At 39.5% G+C, this 14,139-nt stretch overlaps 1 protein-coding gene across 1 annotated transcript in view; it reads right to left on the bottom strand.

The window, feature by feature from the left end:
• Window positions 1-14,139, bottom strand: part of grik3 (glutamate ionotropic receptor kainate type subunit 3) — a 78,803-nt gene that overhangs the window by 23,143 nt on the left and 41,521 nt on the right. The window contains exons 2-9 of the mRNA XM_062399783.1: window positions 13,293-13,466; window positions 12,891-13,148; window positions 12,215-12,396; window positions 9,722-9,775; window positions 6,910-7,080; window positions 5,780-5,923; window positions 2,213-2,320; window positions 18-131 (exon numbers count right to left, since the gene is read on the bottom strand). Of these exons, the coding sequence (XP_062255767.1) occupies window positions 18-131; window positions 2,213-2,320; window positions 5,780-5,923; window positions 6,910-7,080; window positions 9,722-9,775; window positions 12,215-12,396; window positions 12,891-13,148; window positions 13,293-13,466 (1,205 nt within the window). The remainder of the gene's footprint in view (window positions 1-17; window positions 132-2,212; window positions 2,321-5,779; window positions 5,924-6,909; window positions 7,081-9,721; window positions 9,776-12,214; window positions 12,397-12,890; window positions 13,149-13,292; window positions 13,467-14,139) is intronic.

Here is a 14,139-nt window from a genome sequence, read left to right as displayed (position 1 = left end):
GTGCACAGGTGACCTACCAGGATAGTGGTGATGACGAGGGAGCGGTTAGCCAGGGAATCTGTGATGTTCATCCCCTTTCGCTTTGGCGCTTCTGTGATGTTAAGACCCCCTGATGGACTCCACTTCCCCACCTGCGGAAGATGAAAAGCCTGTAGTTAAGAGTTCTGTGCCTGTTGGTGGGCTGTGACCCCAGCAGAGAACCCGTCCCACGCATTAGAGCCAGGTTGAACACATCTCCTGCAGCTTATGATGAGTCACCTTCATATCAGCAGGTCAGGGTGTTTGAAAAGCAAAACGTAGTTAGGTGTATATCTTGAAATAAATCTTGTACGATGAGCTAACCAAATAAATTTGAGTCATTTGAGGAATTGTACATTATAAACCAGATTTTAGATATATTTCAAAATATTAAATTTGGTTATAGTACACAAATAATGAAGAAGGTCTAACATGTCACTGGTGTTGTGAGTATCTGACATCCATGTAAATCTGAATAACAAAGAAAGAAAGTCCAAACAATGACACTCAAACAAACCGAAAAATTATTAAAATGGCAAATACAGCAACAAGGGTACAGTTCATTTGTATAAAGTTACATCATGAGGCTGCAATTTGAATTACACTGTAAAAGTAATTCGACTCTGCTGTCTCGGAAAGGAAAGCCAAGAGATTTGAACAAATAAAAGGAGTTATACATGCGATAAGCCCTCAGGCAAGAACCTCTGCATATTGTGGAGACACACTCTGGAACGTATCATTAGCACAAATAGTCCGCTGGCTGTCAGTTACAATCTCTGTTTGCAAGTCAAACCCTCTACCAAATCCCGCCATCCATCTTTATTGCGTTCTCTATTACCACAGACACAGCTTTTAATAATCACAGGGTTTCCTGCTCGAGGTGGATCCATTTAAAGACACACAGCGCCCCGGCAAAAAAAGCATGAAAAACCTCTATTAATGTCCTCCCTGCCTAATCCAGAGAGAGGCATATGCTCTAATTTGAAAAGCACACTAGTTACAGCTTGTCAGACAACCAAAGAGGACTCCAGGAGAGACATTTAAAAATATCTGTGAATGCTCTCCGCTTTGCAAAACTCTTTGTAATTGTACCCAGTTACAATTAGCTCAATTCATTAAACGTGTTTAGCAAAAAGACTTGATTCAAAAGTTATTTACTCATGCAACCACACAGCAAGCATTACATTTATTTCACCCTCCTGAGCGTGGCGGCAAGGACTGAAAAGTGGCACTCTAAGGAACTGTTCATAAATCCAGTACAAGCTCACATTTGGGCTAATATTCAATTACAGTGGATTAGTTGAGAAAAGTCCACATCTTAACAGGCTCAAATAGTTAAAGCCGATTCCATGGATATTAAAAAATGGCATTCCGCAGCACAAAGCTGGATCAACACGAACATGCATGAGTGTAGGACTTGTCAATCATGTGAAGATGCAAATATGCCATCAGATACTTTTTTCCAATTTGACTGTACTTCAACTTAATTGACTGCTTGCAGGACAAGATGCCAGTAAAAGGGAGAAGAGGAATAATTTCAAAGCAGTAGTGTTACAAGTGAATATCTCCGTTCTTGAACAGAAGGGTTACAAGCTGAAAAGCCCCTGCTATTATATGGTCCTGAGCCTTTGGGGAGTACTTGAGGAAGTCATAATGGGACTTATCCCTATTTGATGTATTCATAATGTATGAAAGCCCTCTACTAGAGAAAAGCTGTTATAGTCCAGAGGGTACTTTGCCTTACACTATAATGAAATAAGTTCTACATTACCAACCTCTTAGTTAGTTTTTTCCCCCTTTTTGCAAAACATGTTTATACAGCTCATTACCGCCAAACAGCATTTTGGGCATCACCTCAAATTATTATTAAGAGAGGCTGCAATTAACACCCTAATGTGTACCCTAATCCAATTTGCTTTATAATCCAGTAATTTATGCTTATGTTGAAGCAGCCAATTTGCTTCCTTGTTAGGAGGTAAATGATACCGTCAAATTTGCATTATCCGTTCCACCTCAGGAAGCAAATATGAGATGTATTTCTGAAATCAATATTCCATTACTTTTTTTTATTGTGTAATCGTCACAGAAGTTTTACATTTTTATACGCTGTTTGGGGTTATATACATTGATATAAGTTTTATTCCATCTCAGCAAAGAACGCATTGTAACGGAAGCTAGCATTTCAATAAGTTACCTTTTCAAGTCCGTCCTCCTTTAGACTGACGACATCCAGGTCGAAGTCTGTACGTAGACCAGTTGTCTTGTTGAATGAGAGTCTCCCCGTCAAACCATCCCAGTGGGACTGAAAGATAAAACATATTTAAAACCATATTCATTGATCAAATTCCAAATTGTCCATGTACTAAACTAGGGCACAACCAGTTGCAACTACTACAGGAATCTAACATCATTATTCACAGTCGCCCAGTCAGATTGATTCAGATTTAATTGTATTAATAGTGATGGTGCTGTTGCAGTGCATTTTGTCACCACTAGGTGCACTCACTAACTTATGTTGGGAACCAAGTATATGGTGCATATTGCAATTTGGCAAAACCTAATGAAGAACTAGTGCAGAGAAATATGCAAGTGCTGTCGACAGAACATGGTACAACTGCCTCTATCTTCAACTGAGAGAACATTCACACTCACACATGCATGAACACCCATAGACCAAGAGTACGAGCACGAATTGTACAGGCTGCATTTCCTTTTTTTAAATTGCATTTTACATCTCAACGCCTCCAAAGCATTTTCCCTCCAGACCACAGAGTTAATTAACAACCATCTCCTTTTGCTTGATTTCCCATGAGGGGGAAAAACACATAACTGCCCCTATTACGATTCCCTGATACCCGCCACCTCCATGGATGTGCGCGTATGCAAACACGACAGTCCCTGCTAAGTACCTGGTTTTCTCACACTTAGGCTAATAGAGGTAGCCATCTATCAGCAGTAATGGAACTACCTCTTCTTTTGTCATTGGTCTTGTCAGCTGTGGTTTAGTCTTGCCATTTGTATTGCATGCCATGCTATACAATTTATTTTTTAATTTAATATTATTAATTTGATCTCCTTTAATTATTGTCATATTTGTATCCATTGGTATGGCACAAGACCATACCTGTAATACATCTTGTAGTTTGCTGATATTTCAAATCCAAAATCTAACAGCGGCTCAAGGCCAAATTATACTCGTGTTGCACGGACGCACGCATGCACGCAAGACACGCAACACGCCCCTTTCGAGCCCTCTGGCGGCTTGCGTGCGTCCGCCAATTTTTCTAACTATACAACAAAACGACGCGAGCCTCACGCAGCCCGCAAGGCTTGTGATTGGTCGGCTGACTACATCCCGTCCTGAGTCTAGTTTCCGGTTTCATGCCCCACAATACGCGGAAATCACGGAAGATTTAGAAGAACGAATATGGACCAAATAGAAGAGCACTTGGCAGAAGAGATCCGAAAGTATGACCACTTATATAACCCGTCACTGACTGGCCGATTTGTCCGCCAGAAATAGGCTATGAGGAGCCGGAGTGGCGATGTAAATAATCATTCGACGAAGAAGAAGATGTTTTTTCTTTGTGTGTTTTGTTTTCGAAAAACTAAGTTACTCCACCTAGTGTTCTGGAGGTGAATTGCGTTGCAACACGCGCAACACGTTTAGGAAGCATAAACCAAAACGGATCCGTCGATGCAGCTGCGTGGCCTTCCGCAGTTGCAGTCGCAGGACTATAATTAAGCCTTTAGGCTATAACTCCATTGTTCCCTCCTGTCGCTTGTCAGAGCTTGTTGTGAGGAGATTCAAGCTTCAAGGAGAAGTTTGTGGCACTCTCCTTTTCCCAAGCCTCGTACCTCATTTCATCTTGCCTATTGCTGCAGAGGTGGGTGTCATGTTCAAACTGCTCTAATTCAAAGAGTGACATAAATGCCTCAGCCACATCACATCTGAAGGACCAATTCGACCTTCAGAACATGTCAGACACTTATCTTGGAGCAATCGTAAATCAGGTCTGAGAAAGGGTTTCTGTAACCTCACACGACAGTATGTTTGCATAGGAACAACACTGTAATGATATCTTATTGACTTCAGTCATTATCACACCAAATTGCTAGCACAAGTGCTAACGGTACATCTCAGCCTCACAATGCTCATTGTTTCAACTGACCGCACACACACAAACACAACATTGTTTGTTTTGCATTGTAATGATGTAAGCCTATGTGATATTGTGTTTGCGCATTTGGCAGACAAGCAGATATTGTTCCTGCAACTCAGACACAAACAATAGTATTCGTGGATCTTGTGCCAGATGGGGATGTGTAGCTGAGAAACATGATAATATGGGGCATCAGTTTTCAGAGCACATGTTACACAATGAATTCTGGGTGTTGTGGGGATGGTTGGAAACAGTTGCATTGTGAGCGCAAGTACATAGATTACATTTTCTCCCAGGGTGTTCATCATGGATATGTCATTATAAATGGATGGTTATATATTGTTGCTCTAATTCTATTTACTCAGGGAAACTACTCTTAACGTGGGAGGCTATATACCCTGGGCCCTCATTTTTGCCAAACAAAAAACAGAAAATTGGATTTTGTGTGCTTTTAAATCCTTCTGAAAGACACTGCCTGTACCTTTAATTACTTTGTTAGAGTGATATACCTCAGTTCATGTCAACAAGGTAACAATAATCATTGTGGCAATAATAACCATTCACAGAAACCTTTTATTACAACCAGCCACTCTAAGCTAAGAGGAAATGCACAAAAACTGTACCTCACAATGCTGACTGGTCAGAAAACTGTGCCTCACTGGATATCTCAACACCTTACTGGTCTTAGTTCACTTACGTATCTTTATATATCCTGGTAGCCAAAAAGGTATGGTGAAAATTAGCTGATGTAATACAATCACCTAGGGAATGAAACACTTGTTGGAAAGGATGCTGTGATTTTGAGGAATGGGTGGGATGGCTCAGGTCACCTACGACCACACTGTTCCTCTCTTTCATCAGAGTGAGGCTAAGGAAAGCATTCAAATCAGTTGAGTTGTGTTACAGAAAAGTGGATGAGGAATAGGGTTTAGCTTTACCCTTTTATATGGACAGCCCCCTGTTGCCATCACTCTTATTGCTTTGTGGGCATATGCAAATAAATCGGGCAGTTCCCACAGATGATGAATTCTGGTTACAAGCCGGAGCTTTAATGAAATACTGTAGCTTGAGGTTAATGCTTTATTTCAGCAGTAATGTGAGTGATTATAAGATGGAAAGAGAAACAAATGGAATTCCTGCCTTTTCTAGACCACACCCAAGACAAAAAAAATCCTAATGATTTTGTTGTTTGAACAGATCAAGATACAAATAGTAGCATCGCTGCACACCCTTCATCTGCGATTTTGCAAAGACTTGTTTGTGTATTCGGAGGCACTGTCAGACTCTCATGTTAGATGAAATAAGAGCTGATTACACAAGTTGCACTCTCAAAAGGTGACAGTCCGTGCTTTCCGGAAAATAGGTTATGAATACAGGGAATTTATAAAGCTGACAACAACGGTGCTTTGATGTGTCTATCAAGGCTTGGTTTTCTTTATATGTGGCTATTATTGATTTACTGGGTAAATAGCTAAGCCTCAAATGACTACACGGTCCTCACTCCACTCCTATTGTCATGTTCACCACTCAATCAGTGAGCTTTAAAATTAATTACACTCAATTCAAAATATAGCAACATGCATAAGGTGTTACATCACCTCTTTGATGAAACTCATGAAGCGACCTCCGAATCTCCAGGGTTTGTGGCGGTGGCACTGCAGCGAGTTGACTGTCATCTGCGGAGCGTGCTGGTATGACACGGATACAATGTGGACCGCATCATAGGTCAGAGCTGCATCTGTCTGGAATAAGGGGTGAACATTACTTCAGCTGATGCCTGTAGAAAGATTAAACAGTCAGGTATCCATCAATCTAAAATTCATGCTGATATGGGACAATCTTAAGATAAGATTTTGTTTTTCTAATACGGTCACTTTTACACTTGTAAGTATTTTTATGATAAATTCTTTGACATTTTTGGTGCAGCCAATGTATTTTTGAGATACATTATATACTGTGACGATTAGTCCTTCCTTCAAGTACATTAATGTTTCACTCTCTTTAAACACCCATCATACAAATTTTCCACAAATTCAATTGAGATAAATTGACTTATAAATTACCATCCTTTATTTCTCAACAGGTAATTGAAAGTATAGTCCTACCTTTGTCGTATTTACTTAACATAGAGTTGCAAATTTAGTTGCTGTATACTGTTAATAAACCTATCAGTCAGTTTTATGAGTAATCCGGCTTCAGAGATTTGGGGCCTGGGTCAAATACAAACCTTTGTGTAAGCTTCACTTGCTTTGTCTACTAGGGTGAGGTTAGTCAATAAGTTTAATCAAAGCTTTAATCCAAAAACTAAATTGCCCACTGTCACTGAATACAAATAGCATGTACAAGGAACCCATGAAAATTTGTTTAGAAGATGCTGGAACCAGTACAAATGATTTTGCCTTATAAAAAAAAAATATATTAATAATAAATTCATATATCTCTGTCTTTCCCATTCAATATTTAGTGAAGCAACCCAAACTACACAAGTCTGTCCACATACTAAATAAATAATTAGTTTTATTTATTCATGAGCAAAGCCTCAGGCTGTGTAAATTAAATTCATGTATGGTGTGCATTGTGTGAAATGCTGATGTGAAAACTTTGATTCTAAAAGTAAAACACAGCAAAATATAATTCTCACCATGGACAGAAGCCACTGATCCCTTTGTTGACATTTAGATTGACTGACTGACTTTAAATGGAACAACACAGAAGTAATAAAACATACCGTCATGATGCCCTCCAGCAGGCCAGAGTCAGGTTTGTGTGGTAGCTGCCTCTCCATCGACCATTTCTCCACAATGGATGCAACCTGGGGATTATCCACGTTGAGGATGCGGAAGCCGGTCATGTTGACACCACAGAAGCGATATGGCTCCAGGTCAATGGCCATCAGGTCCTTTTTTTGAGAGACAGCAGTATATGGATTTTCATTGACTGTACCAGTGATGAGCATCTTTATTTGAAGTACTTCTCCTGGATGCATCCTCCTCACATATAAAAGGAGTGACGCAGCAGCTGATTAAAGAGATACTATATTAAGATCAAATCGAGGGAAAGAAACGAAAAATACAGTTTTCAATGCCACATCAGGAAAAGTAAGTACGGTGTCTAAAGCAGTGTCTGTATAATAAATTAAATCTTAAAAGACTCTTGTGGCGGAATCATTTTTCTGCAGGTAAATCCTTTTAGAATTAACAAATTGTTATTTGCTTTGTACCTACATAGTAAGGAATGACACTGCACAAACTAAATGCCTGTTTTTTCATTATTATGATCAATCATGAAAAATGTATAGATTCATATTTGTTGCTAAGGACAAATTGCAAACTGCAAAAAAAATCTCCAGTTCTGTTGGATCATGTTCATAATTCATCACTTGCATTCCCCCAGCAACTTCTGAGCAAAAACCAATTCAATTTGAGTCGCTGTAATTTCCGTTGTAGCTGAAGTGTGAAGTCACATGTTGACACATGTCGTGTCGGAATGGGCCAGGGGGCTTGGAAAAGACATTTGGATGAACATAGAAATTTCATTAGCACCCTGTGGGGTTAGTGCTGAGGGAACAAGAGCGTGTAAGACACTTACTAAAGAACGGTCGCCGCCAGTCACTGAAATATTTCTCCTCATTTCTTTTTTCCCTCCCAATAGAATCTAGTACTGTACTATCTTTTATGAACCAAGATCAAAGTAAATCACTATTGTTCTATATGACATTCAGAAGCACTCAGCAAAGTAGATCAGGTTACGAGTTTTTGTATCTTTGAAGCTAAGAATACAAACTAACTGGGACAGAATTGTTTGTAAAATATAATTCATCTTTTGCGCCATCCTCATTTTGTCTCAGGGCATTTTCGAAAGTCGGAGAAGTAAGTTGTTCCAATTATAAGTTGACTTTATGCTGCACTGCCTTTTTACACACGTCGATGAGACAGAAACAACATTATCCAACAACAACAACATTACACAGCAGTGTTACCTGAGGAACACGCCCCATATCGCTGAGTACAAGTAGAAGTGCTCTGTATGTGCTCAGCTTTAGGTTCTCAGAGATAGGTGCTGTGAGATGAGAGCTATGACAGACTCATTTCACAAGGACAAGGAAGTTATTACCCCGTACTACTCTGCTGTTGCCTTTTTTCATGCTCTAATAAGTCGCCATTTCCCTCAGCTCGGAGGATAAAACACAGACATCAGGAGATTCCTTCGAGGGGAATTGTATTGCAATATAAAACCATGTATTCATCATTTTCAATCAAATCAAGCCACTAGGTATAATCGTAGTAAGGGTGTGGCAATCAGTATGACAACATATTTAGATAGATCCCGCAATGAGATTGTATAAAGACACCCTGAATGAAAACATATCTTGTTCCAGAAAATCATATCAAATACGAGTTTTTAAGTCAAACTGCAGGTAAATATATTTTTCTCTTCCATTTATTTGGAAACAGATACACTTAACACATCAAACAGTGCACTGACAATAAAAGGGTATTTCCCTATTAAAGCAATACACATGCTACACCAACATGACGCATGGCAGAACAATATCATTGCCACGCTGTTGAGCGTGAAAGATGACACCCATCATGCCTGGACCTCTATGTCATATCGCATTATCACAACAGTCAGGCCGAGTCCAGAGAGACAGCCACTGTGTGTGTTTGTGAACGCAAGGGAGGCAGGCACAGACAATAACAGAGAGTGAAAGGAGCAGCATCGAACATGCTGCTATTCATTCCCGCTCAGTCTGTTGTCACCAGATAGCCAGTGTCACAGTGAAGAGCAGCCATGGCTCCCCAGTGGGACTGCTTATTGTAGCCCAACAAGATCATTTTAGCAGAGATATAATGTTAGGGTTTATATCAGATATATATAATACATATACATACAGGTGCCAGTTTATAGGGTACACATAGCTCAAACTACTGCTCTGATAGGGCTGCCATATCTTCATAGAGGTTATGAGGTTCATTTTCAGTTTTCTGTGATTCTACTTAAATACCTTTAAGGATGGAGGCGAGTTAATACTGAGGATAGGTCTATTTTAGGTCTACTAATGATTTTATTGATGCAAACAAACCTTTCATAGAGTCTGAAATCAATTACTTCTTTTGATATAGTTTATCTATTTAAAAGCTAATAAACTGTGGAATTATATTCAGTTAAAAATCTGGTTTATATTGGTGCTGTACTGCAAGCAAGGTCATTAAATTACTACAAATGGCATCATTCTGTAAAAGCTCATGATGAACCACTTTTTGTAAAATTGAAAATCTTGTTCAGTTTTGAATCTCGGGCTGTTGTTGTTTTCCCTTCTGCCACCCTCAAATACTTTTGTCGACTTTACCTAAAGCAGAGTGTTTTCTACAGCACACTAAAGACTCCATTAAGCCTGCAGTTTGTCAAACAAAATTGATATAATGGACTGGATCCAAAGCCCATTGGCAATTAGCCACTATTCATCACGAACCTCAAGCGGTGGGGAGATGAGAACAAACAAGACTCTATTTGCATTAACAAGCATGATACATTACCAGAGTGGTGAAGATATAGTGGTAATACTCTGTCATCATCCCCATGGTCTGTGCCTGGAAGGAGATGGAGACAGAGGATGGGAGAGGAAGGTGTGAACGAAGGAGACAGGGGAGAGAAAATGGTCATTTCGTCACGTCAGGGTATTTTAGAGTCAACAGCACGGTGAGAACAAACAAAACCAAAGAGCCACACGGAATGGGCTTTCATCAGTAAAGGAAAAACATATCCAGATTTTAATGACCATATTGACTAACATGCTGTTTATTTACATGCAAGTGTCTGCCATCACTTGCCGAGATTCCTGCGCCATATGTGTTCCGTAGATTTACATGTCATTTTAAGTAACCCTACCTAAAATGACATGTAAATCCCTAACCCTAACCCTACCGAATAGCAACAATACTCAATGCTTTTCAATGCATTTAAACGGTTTGCAATGGCTCAGGACAAGTGACGTTATCCCTCCAGAGGCGAGCCTTCAATCAGAAGAGCTCTGTAATCTTTGTCTCATAGCCCAACACTCAATCACACTTGTTTCACTCCATCTACATTCAAAGACACCACATTCCCATGGCGGCTGTGCTTCCCTCTTAATTGTACCATCTGCCGTGGAGGGGGAAAAAAAGCCAAGGTTATGTAAATAAGATGCTGTGCTTATGTTGAGGCAGATTTCACTTCTCCATCTATAGACATCAAGCCAAATGCGTGACATTGAAAACATGAGTGATGTTTTGTATTGTGAGCAGGAGATTTCATTAATTACAGTAATGTATTTACCAACTGCAGGATGAATTTAGAGTGTGATCCAATGTGATTCTGTCAACATTCACTTTTTTCTTATTCTAGCTTATCTCCATATGTCCCTGTTCTCGCCAGTGGAACAATCATGTTTTAAGATTAATACTAAAGAAATGACACAATGAAGGGCAAAAGGAGAGGTTTGATTTTCAAAGCAAGCAGGGACAGACTTCTTATTTTCTTGCATCCTGTCAAAGAGCGAGTGCAACGTGACAGAGGAGTGTTGAGTGCAGGTGAGCTTGTCAAAACAAAGACGGGACCCAACATACTGTTGACAATCACAGCGTGACAAATGAAACATCCCAAGGGCACAATACAGTAGTTTCAGACGTGATGTTTCAAACCTTTAAAAATACAGTAGCGTCAGATTCTCCTTTAGACGTACGCACCCCGCACCACTCAGGTCAGTTTATATTCAGCACATCAGATTTTCACTTATTGTCTTAGAGATGAGCTGCTTTTCTGTAAAGCTGGAGTTGATCTTGTCACACTACAAATCAAAACTCTTGTGATACGAATTTAAGTTTTTGCCCTTAGAAAGAAAGTTTCTTTTATTTCTGCTTCCAGCTTGTCAAATGTCAGTATTTCTTGTTTAAAGAAATATATTAATCAATATATTATTATTAAATATGTGGAACTGAAGTTATTCTTTATGTTTGGTGGGATTTATATATCATACAATTAGTACAATTCTGATCTCAATTGTCCTACAACAGGGAATTATTTTTGCAGCACACTTGATGCAGCTTGAACACCAAAGATATTAAAGTTATACCATAATTGAACATTTACACCACTTAAAATAAATAAAGACAAAAACAGTTATTCTTAGTGGTTACCCCAATCTTTATATAATAATTATGATTGACAGAAATGATTGCTGTGTTTTATGTAACGCTGTATTTTGTAAATGAAATATGCACAAAGCTTCTCTAGAAGGCATCACAGCAAAGTGTCATAACAACACACATTCTAATTTACTACATGTTAGTACTGTATGGTATTGAATTTAATTAGCTTTCTCATGATCACACTTAAAATACGTCTGTACACCGATGTCCTGATAATTTGTTGATGGAGTAGAACTGTCTGGAGCTGTTTTGCCTCTAAACCTTCTCTCACTTCTTCTGTCAAGTGGACACTGATTTCATGGTGCGAGATGTGTCAACTGGCCACGAGCACACATCTGTCAACTTAGATCTCAGTAACTTGGGAGGAATGAGTTATTCAAATAACTTGGAAGGAGATGAAGCATTTGGTAAACATGTTAATAGAGGATGACAGCGAATGAATGGAGGAGGGGAGGGGGGGAGGATCCAGCAGCAGCAGCCTGCCACTGACATCTATAGAGCATCAGACCACCTACACAATCTCCATTCATTTTTTGTTGACAGCTCTTTGTTGACTGGCGGTTGTTTATATCAAAACACATGTTTAAACAGGATGTATATTAAAGTCAAATAGGGCAGCAATTCGTCCACAACTCGCCCAACCGCCCATCCGCCCATTTCAGGTGTTATTTTTAATATTATTTTTAATGCTAATTCAAACCCTCCATATGTTCGTCCACCACAAATGTAATAAGAATTAACTGCTGTCAAACAAAGCTTTATGTCAGAGCACAAGGAGATTTAATTTTGTCCGGTTCTATCAATAGAGGGCTAAACGCCATTTTATGAAAGGCTCACACTAACCTGTTTGAGAATCTGTGCTGCCATTTGATGACTGCAGTCGAAGATAATGCGGAACTCGCGATTTCTCTTCATTTCTTTGAGAAGGGGCCTCGTGTCCTGCGTGTCAAGAGGAAGCTGACGTATCTTTAGCCTGATGTTGTACCTGGATGGGGCCATTATCAGCTCCTGTAGCCTTATAAGGCCTGAAGCAGAGAAACAGCATGAATGACGGCATGGCCACACAGAAAATGCTCTGACAATTAGGTACATGACATAGATTCTGTAACATTATAGTTACATTATATAGAAGTATAACAGTAAACACGTTAAATGGACACCTGTATTAACCTGATTAAGACATTAGACTGAGTAATATTATACTCAAAATAAGTAATGATCAGATTAAGAGATGTGGAGTATTCTGACCTTATTCTCATTATTTAGACATGTATACTTATCACATTACGTCTTATTGGAGTTTGTACAATATTTTGCGATATCAACATTGGGCAGTGACCAACTGCTTGACTCCTCCCCTGATTTTAAATGTAAACTTTTGTAAAATTAGAGAGAAAACACCCAATCACTCTGGAGGGGATGTTAAATATTCTATTAGCAGCTTACATAAACATCATTATCCAAATCAGGTCAATAGTCCGAATATTGATGTCCATGTAAACACTGACAATCTCCTCACCTGTGCTGTCATCATATACCACGGTGGCTGTTTTCCATTTGAGAAACTGCACTAAGTCCAGGATGGCATAGCTGAGTGATGAGTAATCCGGGTATAGGTTTGCGTAGAAGGCGTCCCTGTTGTCCATTGGGTGGTGTTTCCATCGCACCTGGATGTGCGGCACTTCCAACGCATTGCAGATGGACTGCACAGCATTTGACGATGAGCTGTGTGAGGGCCCAAATATTGCAACCACTCCTAAAGACAGTTGGTCGCAAGCTAGAGAAGAAAAAGACAGAAGAAAGGCTTGAGGAGAAAGCAACTCCCAATAATTTACATGAAGCTTCTTTGACCAACCGGCTTCTTGTTGTCCTTCCACAGTGTGATCACAGTCCTTGAACAAACACCATAGAAGTCACTCACCTTTCCTCGATGCCTCGAAGCTGTCGTATATATTAATCCTCTGTATGTCATATGTTAATGTTGTGTTTGGCAGCAAAGTCCTGTTTCTGTTGATGTTATTGACAGCAAATTTAAAGGCAAGCTCCTCAGCGCTGACAAGTGAAACAGGTCCTTCTGTTTGCTCGAAAATCCCACCTGAAAGAAAAAAACAGAAGGATACGTAAAGCCCATGACAGTTAGTCTCAAACATTAGCACAAGCAGAGCTAGAAAAAACGCAGGATTCCAGATATAGGACTAAATGATATCGAGAGGCATTTGCACTTAGGATTGGCAGAGAGGGGAGCAGTACACATTATACAAGGTATTGAATTTGCTCAGCAAACATGGAGCAACCCTCTCTATTTTCAGGGAATGTGGTAAAAACCAATATCAGCTTTGAAGTCCAAGGCCATAATGGATTTAATAATGTGTTTGTGTGTGTGTGTGTGTGTGTTCCATCAGTCTAGCAGAGTAGTTTAGGCTGCTGTCTCTCCATTAAGATGTCCTTTTATTTCAACATACAACCACATTGGTGGAGCACATATGTGGGCTCTGTACTCTTCTTTTACATAAAATTCAAAGTAAAGTATTTTTCAGATGGGATGGACTGCTGCTCAAAACTCACAAAGGGGGCTCACATCAAAGTAGACATTAGACATCAGGGCTACACTACATCCCTCAGATAACGGAAAGAAGAAAAAGCTTATTTTTCTGTAGTTACGAGATGAACGTTACTACATCATATGCTAGACCTAAATCAAAAAAGATCAAAAAGACGGATTTTATGTTTACTTTATGTCCTTAGCTGTGGTTTTATACATTACTTCA

This window comes from Platichthys flesus, chromosome 11 (assembly GCF_949316205.1).
Source record: "Platichthys flesus chromosome 11, fPlaFle2.1, whole genome shotgun sequence".
Classification (NCBI taxonomy): domain Eukaryota; kingdom Metazoa; phylum Chordata; class Actinopteri; order Pleuronectiformes; family Pleuronectidae; genus Platichthys; species Platichthys flesus.
The sequence above is the reverse complement of the archived record's forward strand: the minus strand, read 5'-3'. Positions and strand labels throughout refer to the sequence as shown.